Source organism: Perca fluviatilis, chromosome 20, assembly GCF_010015445.1.
Source record: "Perca fluviatilis chromosome 20, GENO_Pfluv_1.0, whole genome shotgun sequence".
Classification (NCBI taxonomy): domain Eukaryota; kingdom Metazoa; phylum Chordata; class Actinopteri; order Perciformes; family Percidae; genus Perca; species Perca fluviatilis.
This window is the reverse complement of record NC_053131.1, coordinates 11362447-11378707: the sequence shown is the minus strand read 5'-3', so window position 1 is coordinate 11378707 and position 16261 is coordinate 11362447. Positions and strand designations below refer to the sequence as shown.

At 38.1% G+C, this 16261-nt stretch overlaps 2 protein-coding genes and 1 long non-coding RNA gene across 5 annotated transcripts in view; 1 reads left to right on the top strand and 2 right to left on the bottom strand.

The window, feature by feature from the left end:
• Positions 1-817: 817 nt before the first annotated feature.
• Positions 818-5751, bottom strand: LOC120549868 (putative deoxyribonuclease TATDN3). 2 transcript variants are annotated; one of them, XM_039787051.1, is made up of 10 exons: positions 5552-5751; positions 5432-5464; positions 5284-5357; positions 5111-5195; positions 4265-4327; positions 4064-4173; positions 3727-3782; positions 2563-2675; positions 1292-1372; positions 818-1087 (listed from the first exon to the last, which is right to left on the bottom strand). In XM_039787051.1, exons 1-10 carry the CDS (start codon positions 5603-5605, stop codon positions 944-946), a joined length of 813 nt encoding a protein of 270 aa, XP_039642985.1. In that variant the 5' UTR covers positions 5606-5751; the 3' UTR covers positions 818-943. The 2 variants fall into 2 exon arrangements, with proteins under 2 accessions (XP_039642985.1, XP_039642986.1); XM_039787052.1 differs by having other exon boundaries at positions 1292-1369.
• A 64-nt stretch (positions 5752-5815) lies between these two features.
• fuca2 (alpha-L-fucosidase 2) lies at positions 5816-11790 on the top strand. Its single transcript, XM_039787050.1, has 7 exons — positions 5816-6164; positions 6614-6801; positions 6970-7309; positions 7403-7613; positions 8089-8279; positions 8825-8933; positions 10072-11790. Exons 1-7 carry the CDS (start codon positions 5977-5979, stop codon positions 10207-10209), a joined length of 1365 nt encoding a protein of 454 aa, XP_039642984.1. The 5' UTR covers positions 5816-5976; the 3' UTR covers positions 10210-11790.
• A 116-nt stretch (positions 11791-11906) lies between these two features.
• The window catches only part of LOC120549871, a 41208-nt gene continuing 36853 nt past the window's right edge, over positions 11907-16261 (bottom strand). For both annotated transcript variants that reach the window (XR_005637450.1, XR_005637449.1), the window contains exons 5-6: positions 16070-16135; positions 11907-12353 (exon numbers count right to left, since the gene is read on the bottom strand). This is a non-coding gene — a long non-coding RNA (uncharacterized LOC120549871). The remainder of the gene's footprint in view (positions 12354-16069; positions 16136-16261) is intronic.

Sequence of the window (16261 nt, the reverse complement as noted above, 5' to 3'; positions counted from 1 at the left end):
ATATTCCTTCTTTAATGATATTTACTCTAACCTTGCATTTATGCCATTAAGAACAAACGTGCTGTTCTTTGTAAAACCTATGTAAAATGTAAAAAAAAAAAATAGTGAATATAGTATAGTTAAGTACACTATTACTTTAAAAAACATGACTTACTGTTTCTACATCTCCTGTGTTACTTCACAGCGCTTTTTGAGAACTGATAGATATATTTAAAACAACACTTGCCAGTAGTTGATACATGGGGCTATGTCAATGTATTTGATGTTGGGAATTGACAAGGAGTGTGCGTTTCCACATAGTATTTAACTATTGTCAGATTGAAAAAGCCCCTAAACCCTTCCATCAAAACAACTTAAAGTTTGTTAGCTGCAGTGAAACATCTAAAGTACTAAACAGTAGGGTGAAACTCAGTGCTAAAAAGTAAGATTTTATGAGGAGCACTGCAAGGCAGCAATACCCCATGCACCTGTGAACTGCCACTGATCCGGGGCCATCAGAGTTTGGATATAGCAGCTGATGTTAAGTGAATGATGAATCCCCATTTCAATAAGAGCAGCAACATTGCAATTAATTATAGCACAAGTGACCAGTGAAAATACTAACTTAATGATATCACTGCTCTGCTTAGATCTATTAATGGGAAATACAAAAACAACACAGTGGCACATTATGATTATTCACTTTATAATGACATGAATGTTTAAATGAGTGGCCATGATGCATGCCAGCTGTTGTTTCTGTTGCATGACAAGGTGTTCATAAAATGTTGGACGTTTCAGAAGCATCATGCACATGAAAAATATCCAACTTCTTTGGTAAATTGTTATCTCATCTTCCTTTATTTAATAATAAATGGCGATAAATAAATGACTTTAAGCACACAAGTCCACACATAGTTGTTTTTGCTTTAAATGTGTGGCTCTGAAATTGATTTACACTTTATCAGGGTCTGATAGCAGACTTTAGCTTTGGGAAGAGTCGGAGAGCATTCTGTGTCGTCACCTCCATCACCTCCTGCAGCGACACTCCTTTGATCTTACTGATGTACTCGGCAGAGATACAGATGTTTTTGGGCTCATTTCTCACCTGCAATCAGGACACAAAACAAGAAGGATGAGTAGGTAAATAAAACGTAAGGTATTTTAATGATAAATGCATATGAAATAACAGATTTTAGTTGTATGTGGCACAATAATTATGTAAAAACAACAACAAGGAGATATCGCATTATCCTCCTAAAAAATATGAAATCATGCAATGCAAATTAATAAAAATAAATAAATACTTTACCTGCTTTTCTGGACCGAGAGCAGGTGAATCAGTTTCTAGACAGATGTTCTCTAATGGCAACTGTTTCACAAGTTTCTGCTTCTTGGTGGAAAATACACAATCAATCATTAACATTCATTGTGATAAAATCAACCAAGTAAACATGTTAGTCTCTCTAAAGAGATTGTGTCAACTTTACTTAGAGTTTGAGGATGGCTACCGGGGCAGAGTATTAGACAGTGTACATACCACCACTTCGTGTGCTAGACTTAGCTTTATACAATTTAAAACTATTCATAGAGCTCATCTCTCAAAGTCAAAACTTTCTAAAATATATCCAAATGTTTCAGATTTGTGTGATAAATGTAAACTTTCACCATGCAACCTTAGCCACATGTTTGCACTGTGTCCCAAGTTACAGAACTTTTGGAACTCTTTCTTTAAAGTAGTGTCTGATGTCCTAGGGGTCAAATTGGCAGTTTGCCCTTTGATTGCAATCTTTGGTGTTCCATCTCAGTGTCAGCCTTTGAGCCGTAGACAGGCTGATGCCGTAGCTTTTGCATCTCTCCTCGCTAGGCGCAGAATACTGTTATCTTGGACCTCCTCACAACCTCCTTCTATTTCTGTCTGGCTCAAAGACCTGGCCTTTTTTTTTTTTTTAAACTTGAACAAATTAAGTACAATATCAGAGGTAGGGGAGAATCTTTTGGCAAAAAATGGCAACAATTTATTACATTCTTTAATGATTTACCAACCCTAGATGTGTTGTTTTTTTTTGTGCTAATATCATCTCAATTTTGCATGTATCCTTGCTTGTATGTAGATACGCTTTATTGTACCGGTATGCAAATATGTAATGGTTTGTATGTATATATTCATTTTTTTCTTTTTTCTTTTGGATCTTCAACATACAGTTTTTCAGATTGGGGTTTCCTTGTTGGGGCTGGGTAGGGTTCATTATGGTGGTGGGGTGGTTTAAAGTGTAAAATGCAGTTTGCAACAATAAAAATTCTATGATAAAGAGATTGTGTCAGTAATTTAGTTGTGTACACTATAAAAGCTCACATATAGAAAGGACAACATATTCTAACAATTTGCAACTGTGTCTATAAAATCCAATAATAATAATAATAATAGAAAAAAAACGTTTTCCCTATTATTTACACACATAAATGACAAATGAGATGATATGTATGTGTAAGTGTGTTAGTGTTACTAATTGGGAACATTTTAAACAGGTTGGGTTGTTATAATACAGTGTAAATGTAACATTATCAGGTGCTCTGCTGTACCTGTTCACTGCGTATGATGGATGGTGGGATAGAAAAGAAATATCCAGCCTTCACTCCCTCCATGGCAACAGACGGTTTCCCATCAAAAGCGTGAAGAAGGGCTTTTTCAACACCTAGTGAAATTTCAGAGGGATTGTGGTTTACTTCTAGTCTGGCTATCACCAGACCAAGCTCAATCTTAAGATTGAACATTAGTCTGGGGAGTCTGCTCTGTATTTTCTACTGCACAAGAGGCGTGGTCAACGGGCATAGTTCAAATGACTCTGTATGCAATTGGATAGTCCTTCAACCAATCAGCTGAGCTCCATTATTTTGGCCACCTGGCTGGTAAATTAGGCTTTTACCAAAGCCGGTCGGTAGTAAGGCAAACGCATCCTTCTTTTGTAGGAATTGTTCCAGGGCAAGTTTCTGTTCCGTTTTCAGAGAAAACTTGCCTTTGAAATCTTTTAAAAACAGCAGCGACAGCGGCATCAACGGCAGCAGCAGTGGCAGCAAAAACTGTCCTGTCCTGTTAGTAGTGTCCTGAGGAGTGTCTCCCAGACACTGTCCTGTGACTCCATGACTGTCCCGGGACAGTCGGACACTGTCCTGTACACTGTCCTGTGACTCCCAGACACTGTCCTGTGACTCCATGACTGTCCCGGGACAGTCAGGTCATGGAGCGTCTGGGAGTCACAGGACAGTATACAGGACAGTGTCTGACTGTCCCGGGACAGTCATGGAGTCACAGGACAGTGTCTGGGAGTCACAGGACAGTGTACAGGACAGTGTCTGACTGTCCTGGGACAGTCATGGGAGTCACAGGACAGTGTACAGGACACTACTAACAGGACATGACAGTTTTAGCTGCCACTGCTTCTCATCAACGGGTTACTGCGCTTTGGTGGCCGCCATGTTGAATGTAAACAAAAAGCTGCTTGCCGTCACTTCTCTATCTTCATCGTGTTAAACCCGCCAATAGCGTGCCAGGTGGATAAGCCAGTTTGTGATCGGTCCCCGCAGATTTGTAACGGAGGCAGGATAGAAAAATGTACAGGTTTCCAGCCTGAGTTGCAGGGCGAAATCAAATCACCGGCAGATCGGGCTGGGTTTACCCAGTCTAGTTTACTTCTAAAATACTCAAGTAAACAGAAGGGAATCTAAACTTTGCTGTTTAGTGTTTACCTTGCTCCTTCAGAAGGTGGATGGTGGGTCTTCCTGCAGACCGTGAATGAACATTTCTAGAAATAAAACAAACATAAAAAATATTATAAAAATCTGTTGGTTAAGGTACAGCATATGTCTTCAATGTTATTTGCACATACGAAGCTCAAGCTAAAAAAAAAAAGCCAAATATATCATCAAATTCAGGGAACGCCACCAATACCTGTTTATTAAAATGTCAAGGATTGCGTGTGCGTGGATTTCATAAATACAAATATTATCAGGAAAAAAGGTGCCTGTATATTGATTAGATGCTCCCGAAAAAAGGTCTATTGAGTACATCTACAGTACTACTCACAGAGGGAGATCCAGTTCCTTGGCCATCTGTGCCTGACGAATGAGGACCTGCCTTTGGCTCTCTTTGTCACTCTCACCGCTAACATATCTGGGTGTAAAATCCAAACCAACCTAAAGTAACAGATGGGAAACGTTAACTGTTAACATGAATGCAAAAGAAAGCCAGGAGAGAAAACTGTTATTCACTAGTCACAATTATTACCTCCCCAATGGCCACAAGGTGGTCTTTGTATTTCTCTATTATGGGTAGAGCAGCATCTAGATCCTGCAAAAAAGTCAGGAAAAAAAAAACATTCTTTATTCCTTCGCTATAATGACAACTGCAGACATTTATTTGCCGCATTACCACATTTGTCTTCGGTACTCATAGCATTACAAAATTATATTTAAAAAAAATAAATCTGCAGCAACACGTCTTTCCACCATCAATGTCCCTGTTACTCTGGAGCAGTTTTCATTGGAGTTCCTACAGAAAGTATTGTCAGTGTCTTCTGTTGATCATCCAGAGTAATAAGGACATTGTTTATGGAAAGAGATGTTGCTGTATTTTAAAACTGTGAGCACAACAAAATTATATTCAAGTAAATGTTATTTATAAAGCCCAAAATTATAAATTTGCCTCCAAGGGCTTTACAGTCTGTCAATTTAACTATTAGTTTGCATTACCCTAGTCTCACTTTGCCAGACCATCCTCCACATTACCCTCTATTCATACAAAGAACTGGTTCACATCAGCCTGGGGGCCTGTTTGATTCCCCACCTGTTATTCCCCTCATTTCCTATCATCTTTCTACGGTCGTTATTAAATAAAGGCAAAATATTTTATAAAAAACATGTAATAAATAGTATATATAGCCTACAACGTAGACCAAAATAACAAGAGTAAAATTACAAAATCTAAATGTTTATGTAAATAAAGTGCACACATATATGAAGAATATGGATCAGAGGATGGCACTCTGATAGGACGTCAGAGAAATTTCTCAAACCAAAACTACCTGCCTGGCTAGATACTACTACCGGTGAGCTAGGAAATGTGTCTTCCTACCTGGAGAGAAGCCCCCCTCTGTTGCTCTGGGGAAACTTCTTGAACAGGGTGGACTCCAAGGCAGGGAAAAATAAAACCTGGAAACCTATAGGAAAAGTATAAATATAAGTACAAAGAGACAACACGTTAAATTCAAATGTTGTCACTCTAATACTAATTATATAGTTAGTTACCTCTGTGACAACTCAATAATCTTGTCAAATTCCCCAGCATGCTCGGCCACGGCTAATATTGCTAACAATCCAGCCTGGGAAATGATAAAGCAAAAGTTTAAACACACATAACTATTCTGGACAATGCTTCTTAGAGGACACGGCTCACCGTTTTTGAATTCTCGATCACCTCCTCTATGTCCTGACAAAGAAAAGAGGGAAAGTCAACGCTTAATGAGTTATTTCAGAGATAAAATATTTACTTGTACCCTTTAAAAGGCGAGCATACCTTGTCAAAATCCCCCGCAGAGATATGACAGTGACAGTCAACGTAGCCATGCATGTGGAGTAGCGTTCAAAATCAAAACATCACCTTCTTCCGCAAAGCGAGACGGACCGCGCATGCGTAGACTCGTAGGAGCGCGAGATGTAGAACGCAGGGTTCCCCGGGGAAGCGGGGTTCCATTAAATCTGATTGGTTTAACATCATCGGTGCAACAACGGTCAACAGATTAAACACCCAAAATGTTTTCAAGAAGCTGTGTTCTACGTTAGACGTTAGTTAGCTACGTTAGTTATTAATAACTGTTCCTGTTTTTTGGTTATGACTTTATCGCTTTATCATTTTACCATCCACGTGATGCTATATCTTGCGATAGTCACCTCGTCCTCCAGATCGTTTCGCCACACTATCGTAGGTGATTTTGACCTAAAATGGGAGGTTTAACTGTTTCTTTCCTTTTATCGATGCTGTTGATCAGCACCTGCAGAGCAAAATACGAACCTAACTGGAAATCCATCGACTCCAGACCGCTGCCAGAGTGGTACGATCAGGCCAAGTTTGGCATCTTCATACACTGGGGGGTTTTCTCTGTTCCGAGCTTCGGCAGTGAGTGGTTCTGGTGAGTTTTGCTTAAAATCTGAGGTTCAAATCTGATCATCTAGCTACTGATGAAAATCATGTATGTCAGAAAGCTCCAGAATAGCAACTATAAATGGTCCTTGTAGTGAGATACTCAACTTTTAAGTTAACAGGGCGATAAGACCTTGAAGTACTCAGAAAATATACAAACTGGAAATATACAACTGCATGAACACTGGGCAAACCCCTGCTGATTAAGGTCATGCAATAGGCTCAAAAGCTCCAGAACAGCTAATGGACTTTGAACCTAAAAAATAGGGGTTATTTTAAGGTTATGATAACATGTCCATGTTTAAGGCTCAAGGGTATTATACAGCGTATTATAGCATGCTTATGATATGTTAATTCATTTTATTATTAATGTATTGTTTACCTTCATTGAGTGGCTCATTTTCCTTCAGCCTGTTTTGTGTTTGTTTTCTGCTTCAGGTGGTACTGGCAGAAGCAAAAACTAAAGCCGTATGTTGACTTCATGCAGAGGAATTATCCTCCAGACTTCAAGTATCAAGACTTTGCATCGCAGTTCACTGCTGAGTTCTTTGATGCCAAAGAGTGGACGGACATTTTTGTCTCATCAGGGGCAAAGTACATCGTCCTAACCACAAAACACCATGAAGGTACAGGACATGATCCACATCCTGTCTCTCAGTATTTATTCTTGTTTATACTTTATCATCACAAAAAGATCATTTCAAAGTGCTAAAACAAAGGCATAATGCCACATTCCACATATGCAATGCTGCATCCTTTCAGCCATGCAGAAAATGTATTATTTTATTTTTCAGGTTTCACACTATGGGGCTCAAAAAACTCCTGGAACTGGAATGCAGTGGATGTTGGACCAAAGAGAGATCTGGTAGATGAAGTGGCGAGTGCTCTCCGTGCTAACAGTGACCTGCGTTTAGGGCTGTATCACTCTCTCTTTGAGTGGTTTAATCCACTCTTTGAACAGGACGCTGCCAATGTCTTCACTACACAATACTTTCCAACCAGTAAAACTCTGCCCGAGCTTTATGAGCTCATTGTCAAGTACAAACCAGAGGTACTTTGGTCTGATGGAGATGGGGACGCACCTGACAAGTACTGGAATAGCACAGGTTTCTTAGCCTGGCTCTATAATGACAGGTAATTGTTGAATGACTTTATACAGTAAGTGTGTGTTTTATAAGTTGTATCCTTTACGCAGCCAGTGTGATATTGACCTCTATTACTTCACAGTCCTGTGCGAGACACAGTGGTGACGAATGATCGCTGGGGCTCTGGCTCCATCTGCACCCACGGTGGATATTACACCTGTGCTGATCGCTACCAGCCAGGGCACCTGCTCAAACACAAGTGGGAAAACTGCATGACCATTGACACAAAGTCCTGGGGTTACAGACGCAACGCTCCTCTCCGGGACTACCTCACCATAGAGCAGCTTGTAGCAGTGAGAATTCAATATATCATTTACCTGTAAACTTTTTTTTATTAGGTTGAACAAACATGATTATGCATGATTTAATGGCTTATATATATTGAGGATTTAGTGGAGTATGTTGAATTCATTTTTCCTTTTGAAGATATTGCTCATTATGATCAATGACATGACAGAAAATGGCACAAAATGCACATCAAAATCTTCCCAAGCTCAAGTTCACATATTTCAATTAGGTTTTTTGTGTGTGAACAGTCTAAAAGCCAAAAGATATTCAGTTTACTTTAAAAGACAAAGAAAATCTGCCAATATTTACATAGTAGAAGCTGTAACCAGTTCATTTTTGGTTAAAAATGGCTTAAATGCTTCATTAACAATGAAAATTGGTTTTAGTCGTATTTGCTTTGAAGGAACAGCGCCCTGACTGTGAAGTAATCTTTGTACAGCAATAAAGTATTTTCTATAAAATCCAACCTGGTGTTTTTAGACATTGGTGGAGACTGTGTCCTGTGGGGGAAACCTGCTGATGAACATCGGCCCGACACACGATGGAAGGATCGCTCCCATCTTCGAGGAGCGTCTGAGGCAGGTGGGTCAGTGGCTGAAGGTCAACGGGGAGTCCATCTACAACACAACAGCATGGCGGGCTCAGAACGACACCGTCACTCCCAACGTCTGGTGGGTTTCTCATGTGTGTTTGTATAATATATGTTTGGTTTGGATTCAATGTATCAAAATCTGATCAAAGATACTTTTTTAAGGAAATTTATAGCAAAGATGACATATTTTGTTCATTTTCTTACATAAAAATCCCCAAATCCTTGTACAGAACGTAATTTTTCCAAACATTGCCTGGTAAAATTTATACTACTCAAGTGAGTGAGTAAGTGGCGTTTGATTCTATTGATGATGTTGATATAGGTATTTATTGTGTTGGATTGTTGGTAGTACGATGTTGCCGAGCAACCTGGCTGCTGCATCTTTGCTAACTTTTACATTAAGAAGCACATTAGAAATAAGACTTACATTTTGTCATCTTTGACATTCTTTTTAGCTGTATGTGATTTAATGTCCTCCTTCACATGATGTCAATCAAACTAAAGTGTAATAAGATAATAATACCACTAATAATAATAATAATAAAGACGATCAGATACTGTTAATGATATTTTTAAGCTCAGACAGAAGCCTATATATTGATAATAATTAGTATATCTTGACAGGTACACTTTCAGACCAAAGGAAAAGAGCATCTTTGCTATTTTACTGGATTGGCCCAATAATGGATCTGTGATTCTGAATGAACCTGTGGCTACACAAGGACAGACTCAGGTAAGACTAGCGCTTTAGTCAAGCTATTAGCTTATTGCCAAAATATAAGAATCAGCATATAGGACGACTGCTGTGTAAGAAGAAACTGCAGGACCGAAAGGATAGAAAGATATGTTTGAGGTAATCTAGAAACCTCCATTACATACTTTGTCCACCAATAAGTTTATTTTTCAACTGCAAAATGTCCCGCTCAGTACGTAACTTGGTCAAAATTCTAAAAAATAAAAATATATAAAAAATAGGTTTAAGGGATCCTTATAATCCAAATATACTTGTACGTTCTATGTTATATGTTATATATGTATTTTATGTATTATATGTATTTAAAAAAATGAGTATCGGCTAAGATTAGCCTTTGATTTAAATGGATATTTGAAGGTAGCTACTTATGATTTTACTGTAAACTGAAGTCACCAATAACATACATTTGTTTGCAGATAGTCAATATCTGTTAGATGAGAAAATTTTCATGCCACATATTACTTATTTCTAGGTCAGTAACACTCACTGTACGGTTTAGCACTAAGAAGCATGCCACCTGTTTAAATAAAGAATTACATGAGCATAGGGATACAACTAACAATTATTTTATTATCAATTTATCTAGCAATTTTTATTATCAATGTATCTATAAATTGTTTTCTCAATTAATTGATTCATAGTTGTGAATGTCAGAAAATAGTGAAAAGGGTTTGCCAGTGTTTGACAGTTTTCTCTGACAACAATCTTCACACAGAGTAACTGCTTAAAAAATATTTAAACAACTTTTTAAATAGTTGACAATTGACTAATCAGATAATTGACTAATTGTTTCAGATCTAATATCATAAACTGAATACATGAATAAATAAAATCTGCATAGAAAACAACAACAAATGTATTGCTGGTTTGACAGACTGTGGTGTAGCTGTGGTCAGACAGGAACCTCCATCATATTAGCAGAGAAAGAAATGACTGGCCAGTATGTAATTAAAGACTCAATATATCGATCTAGCTGGTCTAACCCTGCTGGAATGTCCAATAACTGCACTGCATCCTGGGATATGAGGGTTGACTCATTGTTCACAGAGCAGTTCTCTCTTTTTTTCTCTCTTTCTGTCAACATGTCAACGTTGTTCATGTGTTGCTTTTAAAAAAGGTGGTGCTTCTTGGTCACGGGTCTGTGCAGTGGGAGCCTGTGAAGCCCAGCGGGCTGCGGGTTCTGCTGCCCCAGCTCTCCTTCAGCCAGATGCCATGCCAGTGGGCCTGGACACTGAGGCTGGCTGGGGCCACTTAGAGGGAACCCAGAGGAACAGACAGAAGAAGCTGGACCCAGCGTTTTATTTCATTTCAATCAGGAGAGACTTAATTTAAGAGTCAAATAAGTTGAATTATTATGGTGCACAACCAGGCTGATATGTTAGAGTCTTTGGTTAGACTTCATTGCAATGTTAAAATATAAGGTGTATAGAGGCCATGGATATACAGGAAAATTCACCTGATGGAGTCTAGACACTGGTGGTGGTGATGAAGGGATTAAGGAAGAGCCTGAAGATCTGAATGGATGTTTATATGAAGCAGGGCTTCTGATGATGGAGGAACCCCTGGCTGCTGGGAATGGTCAGAACTGGAGGTGAATGGGTTGGAGGAGGGACTCATCTATTTTGCCTGAAATGACAACTGACAGCAACAGAGAGTAGAACAGATTTAAAGTTTTGTATTTAACAATGCGATAGCTCACGGAGATTGTGGCAAAAACTGGTTGGTTACTGAAAGAGTGAACGCCCAGAGTCAGCTGATGAGGTTGAGAGAGAGAGAGAGAGAGAGAATGTGAAGCATAGAAGTCTTCCTGAATGTATTTCGCTGAGCTTCATGTTTAAATCACTGAACACGACCCATAAAATGTACTATACTGTCTGTGGGTTGCACATATAAAAATGTCTTTTTGAAATACTTTACAATAATACATGATCATTGTTTTGATGTGGGTAACTTTTATCATTAAAGTCTTATGTTCTAGTTTCAGTGGTGACACACACACAGAACTGTATTTCAGTTAAATTTTAGTGAGAGGTACTTCAGTATTTCGATTTTATGCCAATTTTAACTTCTACTCCACAAAATTTTTGAAGCCAGTATTGTACTTTTTACTCCACTACATTTATTTGATAACTTTAGTTACTAGTTACTTTGCAGATTCAGATTACAAAATATCAATCAACTACTTCATATTATGTTTTTTTTTAAAGGTTAAGCTACCCAGCAGTATACAGCTCCACCTTTACCAGCTGCAACATTAAAGTGATGAACACATTAATGCATCACAAATTATAATCCACTAGTAGAATTTAAATTCTTCTGAAATGGCCATTCTGCATAATGAATACTTTTACTTTTGGTATATTAAATATATTTTGATCGATTTGATGTTAATACTGTTGTACGTTTACTTCAGTAACTTACTTTAAATGCAGGACTTTTACTTGTAACAGAGTATTTTTACACTGTGGTATTACTAATTTCTGAGTACTTCCACCACTGTCTAGCTCAGAGTTTCTTAACTTTGGGGCATAAAAGTAATTTCTAGGTTGACATTTAGCCTATTGCCATTAATTAACGTCTGACCTCTGTCGTCACAATTGTGATATATGAACATATGAACTGTTTCAACTTGTGATTTTGTTTTGCATTGATTATTTTTAATGCCTACATGTTAGTATGTGATTTTCATGCAGTCAGTCAGATCACTGTGGGGGAGAATATTTGTGAAGGAGTGTTTTTTAAATTAAATGAAGTCTTCAAGCACCATGTTTTTATAATTAATATTTGCATGTGAAAAAAGAGCATATTCCTGAAATAAATCACTTTTTCAACTTGACTTTTGCACTCCTCGATTACCTCAGTGATTGTGTGCTGTTAGCGCACCCTGCTGCTCACATCTGTAATAACAGCGCGGCCTTGAGGGACATTTTTAATGCACGCTGACGGCGCAAAACTGATCCCTACACCCGTGCTGCACACAGTCCACCCAGGAACACAAGATTCCCTGTCATGCATCAGAAGAGTGTCGGTGGAATGACATGATCTGCCCGTTGCACAGTGACCGGTAAGCCTCCGTTCCCCACTGCTTCACACCGCGGCCATGGTGGGTTTTAAAGCAGTTATTATGTGCTTCCTTATCCGCCGATCTACACTAAAAAGCGGTGTCCGTCTCTGGCGGTGTAGCCTATTTGTCACCTAAGATGGTGAGCCCGGTGCAGGGCAGGTCTCACTGTTGTGTATGCTCTCTGTTGCACGCCTTAAATATGGGAGGTCCCTGTTCTGTAAATGTTCCATGACGTGCAGATGGGGGGTTTGCAAGGGGTTCTCACGTCCGTGCATTTCCCCCCTTCCGCAGCAGGCTATCCCCAGCCTGGGACCTGCACATGACAGCTGATCCCCCTATAACAACAACAACAACAACAGAAAGGTGTGAGGATGCAAATCATGTGAGGACAAATACACAGTGGATTGGACATACAGTAGGGCTGCCACATTTAAGGGAAAGTTAGCGATATTCCCTATTCTTAACATATAGTTTACCCGTGTTCTAGGACTGCACAATTAATCGCAATTTTATCAAAATTGCAATATGGACTAGTCCAATATCCAGCGCAATATTTGTTAGAGACAAAATATGTGTCAAACCATTCTGAATGAAGTATTGCGGGTGCGGCAGAGACGTCCCAGCCTACAAATCCTATCCTACAGACTAAAGAAAAAAATCGTTGTTAGGTACAGATCCTCGCATAAATCACACTATAGTCATTTACATTTTATTTTTATTTTATATTATTATATTAATACTTTTCAATGAAAATATTAATGATACAAAAAGGATAATTCCCTCCAATATCGTGAATTATATAGCAATCGCAATATCAGTCAAATGAATCGCAGCAGACAGCTAAAGCTTAAAGTTAAAATATCATTGACATGTCACACATGAAGCTTTGACCTATGAAGGTTAATACAGTGTAATGTAATGACTTTACGTTGAATCATATCATGAGGACTTGACCAAATCATGACATAGTTTTATGTGTAGAGCTGCAAAGATTAATCGATTAGTTGTCAACTATTAAATTAATCCACAGTTATTTTGTAAAAATTCTGATTCCAGCTTCTTAAATGTGAATATGTTCTAGTTTCTTCACTCCTCTGTGACAGTAATCTGAATATCTTTGAGCTGTGGACAAAACAAGACCAAACATCTAATGGATTAATCGAGAAAATAATCAATCGACAATGAAAATAGTATAGTTAGTTGCAGCCCTAGTTACTGTATGTTGCCCAAATTAATACTTTTTAGGAAATTTTAATCAAACTAACAAACTAAACATTTTCTTTTAATGTAGGGCTGCAGCTAATGATTAATTTCTTAAAAGATGAATCTGTTGAGTATTTTCTTGATTTATCTTTTGCACTATTAAAAAAAAAATTAGGAATTTCCAAAAGCCAAAGGTCAAAAGGTGATATGTTCAAATTGATTGTTTTGTGTGACCAAGAGTCCTAAACCCAAAGATATTTAGTTTAATATCATAGAAGGCTAATCAAATATTTTATTTTCAGGATTCATTGTTTGGATTGGTCCAAAACTCCAAAATACAGTACTGAGTTGCTGATAGTTCCTAAGCCACTAATCATTCAGCTCTAGTATGTTCTAGTATAATGCATATTGTAGGAGTTAAACAGAGTGCATTGCATTCAACATCAATTTCAAATATATTTTGCAAACATTTATCATATTCTGATATATACTGTACATAGGCTACACTTAAATAAGGGCAGCATTTCTTTTTTCATAGACCCAGAGATTATTAGATTTTATGCTAATTTACACCTTATGTAGCTCTATTTTAATTCCCATCAGCACAAGAAGTATAAGGTGTCACACCGTACAATCACATATGGACGCAGTGTGCGGCTGAAGACCGTTTTCTCCACACATTTCTGCAGTCTTGGTGCTGTAATCTGTGGTGGTAATTATACATGTAGACAGGAACCGGGGAGAAAAACTGGCTACAGACGTTGGCATGGTTGCCATGGAAACACACAATCATGTCAAGATTATTTTCAGGTACTGCTGTGATAATGGCATAAAGTATGCCACCGGTTTGAGAGAGCTGACGGATAAATGAAACCACGGTCAATTGATCAAGAACAGACGTTTTGGCTGAATGAATTAACGATGCATCAAGTGAGGAGTGAAGACTCAAAGGATTTAGGTTTTATATCATATTTATTGGCGTTTGTATCAGCTGTTTGTTCAACCTGCAGTGTTCAGTGTCCCCTGTAAAAGATATCTCAGTCAGCCATATGACAGCCACTACAGCCAGCAGGGAGGAAAACCTCATTCCTTCCATTCATAAACATTCCCTCCCTCTCTCTCTCTGTGTTGTCCCCTCTGTCTCCCCCCTCCTCCCATCTGTTTTACCACTAATATCATTAGAGGCCTGCTAGTAGTCAAGTGCCTGTGCGGCATTCAATCACATGCAGATTTGAGGCGGTCAGCAGAGGCGCGGTGTAGCTTTAGATGGTGGAAATAGCGAGTAGTGTGGAACATCCTGGGGGACAGACCATTATATTTATAGAGATGGGCGACTTGACCTTCACTGCACATTGAGTATCAGCCATTTTAGTGCCGCTCCTCTAGATACTGAATACAGCATAATGGATCTCAGCTGCAGTGCAGCGCAGTTAGTTAGCTTCAACTTCATCTTTGGTTTGTTAGAAGCTAATAATAGCTCTCTGCAATTCCATACTGTGGACGAACTCTGTCAATACACAGTCTCTCTGCATTCACTGTTTTTTTGGCACACAGCGAGTTGCAGCTTTCTAAAGGAAATGCACTGTGAAATTACAGTTTTTGCCTTGCAGGAAATAGAGGCTTGCCATTTGGGTAGGATTTTGAACTCAGAGGTGAAGTTCATATATGTCGTAACATAAGTTTAAAGCCTTTGTTCTGCTGTGTAAGCTTTATGTTGAGAAAGACCTCTGGTAAATATGCCTTCGCCAAAGGACTCCTATTCATAGAGGCACCCAGTTGTTCTCACCCAATGGCACAGAGTGAAACTGAGGAGGATGGTCAAAGCGGGTGAAGTATTTATAGATGTGTAAATTATTTTGTGATTAAAGGCCAAAGATTTTACATAAATGCCTGAGGCGAGTAATCCTAAATTCATTCAAATCAGAGGAAATACTTGGTTTGTTTTATTACAGAGCAGCTTCTAAACAAATTATGATAGAAATAGATTTTGGCAGGTATCCAACCATCACTTTAAATTTAAATTCAAGTCAAACTCAGTGGTTTGTCATGTGTTCTACCTGTGGCTGGTCCAGGTGCTGCTCAGGCAGACTATTTTAATTCATAGCAGTCTATAGCAGTGCAATCTAAAGTCACATGAAGTTTCACATTAAAAATCTTAATCTGCAAATTAACTACACCAGTCAAATATATGTGGTGGAGTAAAAACTACAATATTTCCCTCTGAAATGTTGTGGAGTGGAGCTAAATGTACAAGGTAATACAAAAGGAAATACAAGTACGTCAAAATTTATTTAAATTTTGTATTTAAGGAAATGTACTTACAGTAGCAGTGGTGGTAAAAGTCCTCATATCCTCAACTTAAAGTAAAAATACTCATACATTGTTGTATAACTGCATTACTCAGCCAGTTTGCTGACCTTAATGACGCTTTCCTATTTCTTGTACAACTGTTAAGCTACATTTTAGCATTTACCACCCAAATGTTGGTGTTCAGCAAAAGTTACATCTTGCTTCAATATATAAGCAGCAATCTAAAGTGGAGCTTTTTTTAACTACTTTACAAGGTACACTGTTTGGGTAGTTCAATCTTTAACAATGTATCATATTTTGTGCGCTAATGATACAGTTTGTACGGTGTAAAAATATCTGGAAACTAACTGTTAAGATTTAAAATAAAGTGGAATAAAAATTACGTTTTTCTCTGAAATGTAGTGGAGTACAAAGTAACACAATATGAAAAGAGTCAAACAAAGTACAAATACCTTTTAAAACTGTACTTTATCACAGTATTTGCATAAATGTACTAAGTTGTTTCCAAATCTGTTAGTTGCCTCTCGGGTCATTTTACCTTGGAGTGCTGTCCACAGAAATGTGTGAATTAACTTGTTGATCCAAAAGCATCAGGGGCTTCGTACTGTATAAAAAAGAAGAAATTACATAAGTAGATGTAAAAAGTATATAGTAAAAGAAAACAAAATAAATAACAATTAGTCAATTAGTCTCATTTTTAAATAAAACAACTGCATTTACTTGAGGGTTT

Excerpts from the sequence above, each read along its gene's own strand:
- LOC120549868 (XM_039787051.1), bottom strand. The coding sequence starts at position 5,605 with ATGCATGGCTACGTTGACTGTCACTGTCATATCTCTGCGGGGGATTTT. Across the intron at positions 4,328-5,110 it reads AGAGGGGGGCTTCTCTCCAG|GATCTAGATGCTGCTCTACC; the intron begins GTAGGAAGACAC and ends ACTTTTTTGCAG. Across the intron at positions 3,783-4,063 it reads AAGGAACTGGATCTCCCTCT|AAATGTTCATTCACGGTCTG; the intron begins GTGAGTAGTACT and ends TTTTATTTCTAG.
- fuca2 (XM_039787050.1), top strand. The coding sequence starts at position 5,977 with ATGGGAGGTTTAACTGTTTCTTTCCTTTTATCGATGCTGTTGATCAGC. Across the intron at positions 6,802-6,969 it reads AACCACAAAACACCATGAAG|GTTTCACACTATGGGGCTCA; the intron begins GTACAGGACATG and ends TTTATTTTTCAG. Across the intron at positions 8,934-10,071 it reads CTACACAAGGACAGACTCAG|GTGGTGCTTCTTGGTCACGG; the intron begins GTAAGACTAGCG and ends CTTTTAAAAAAG.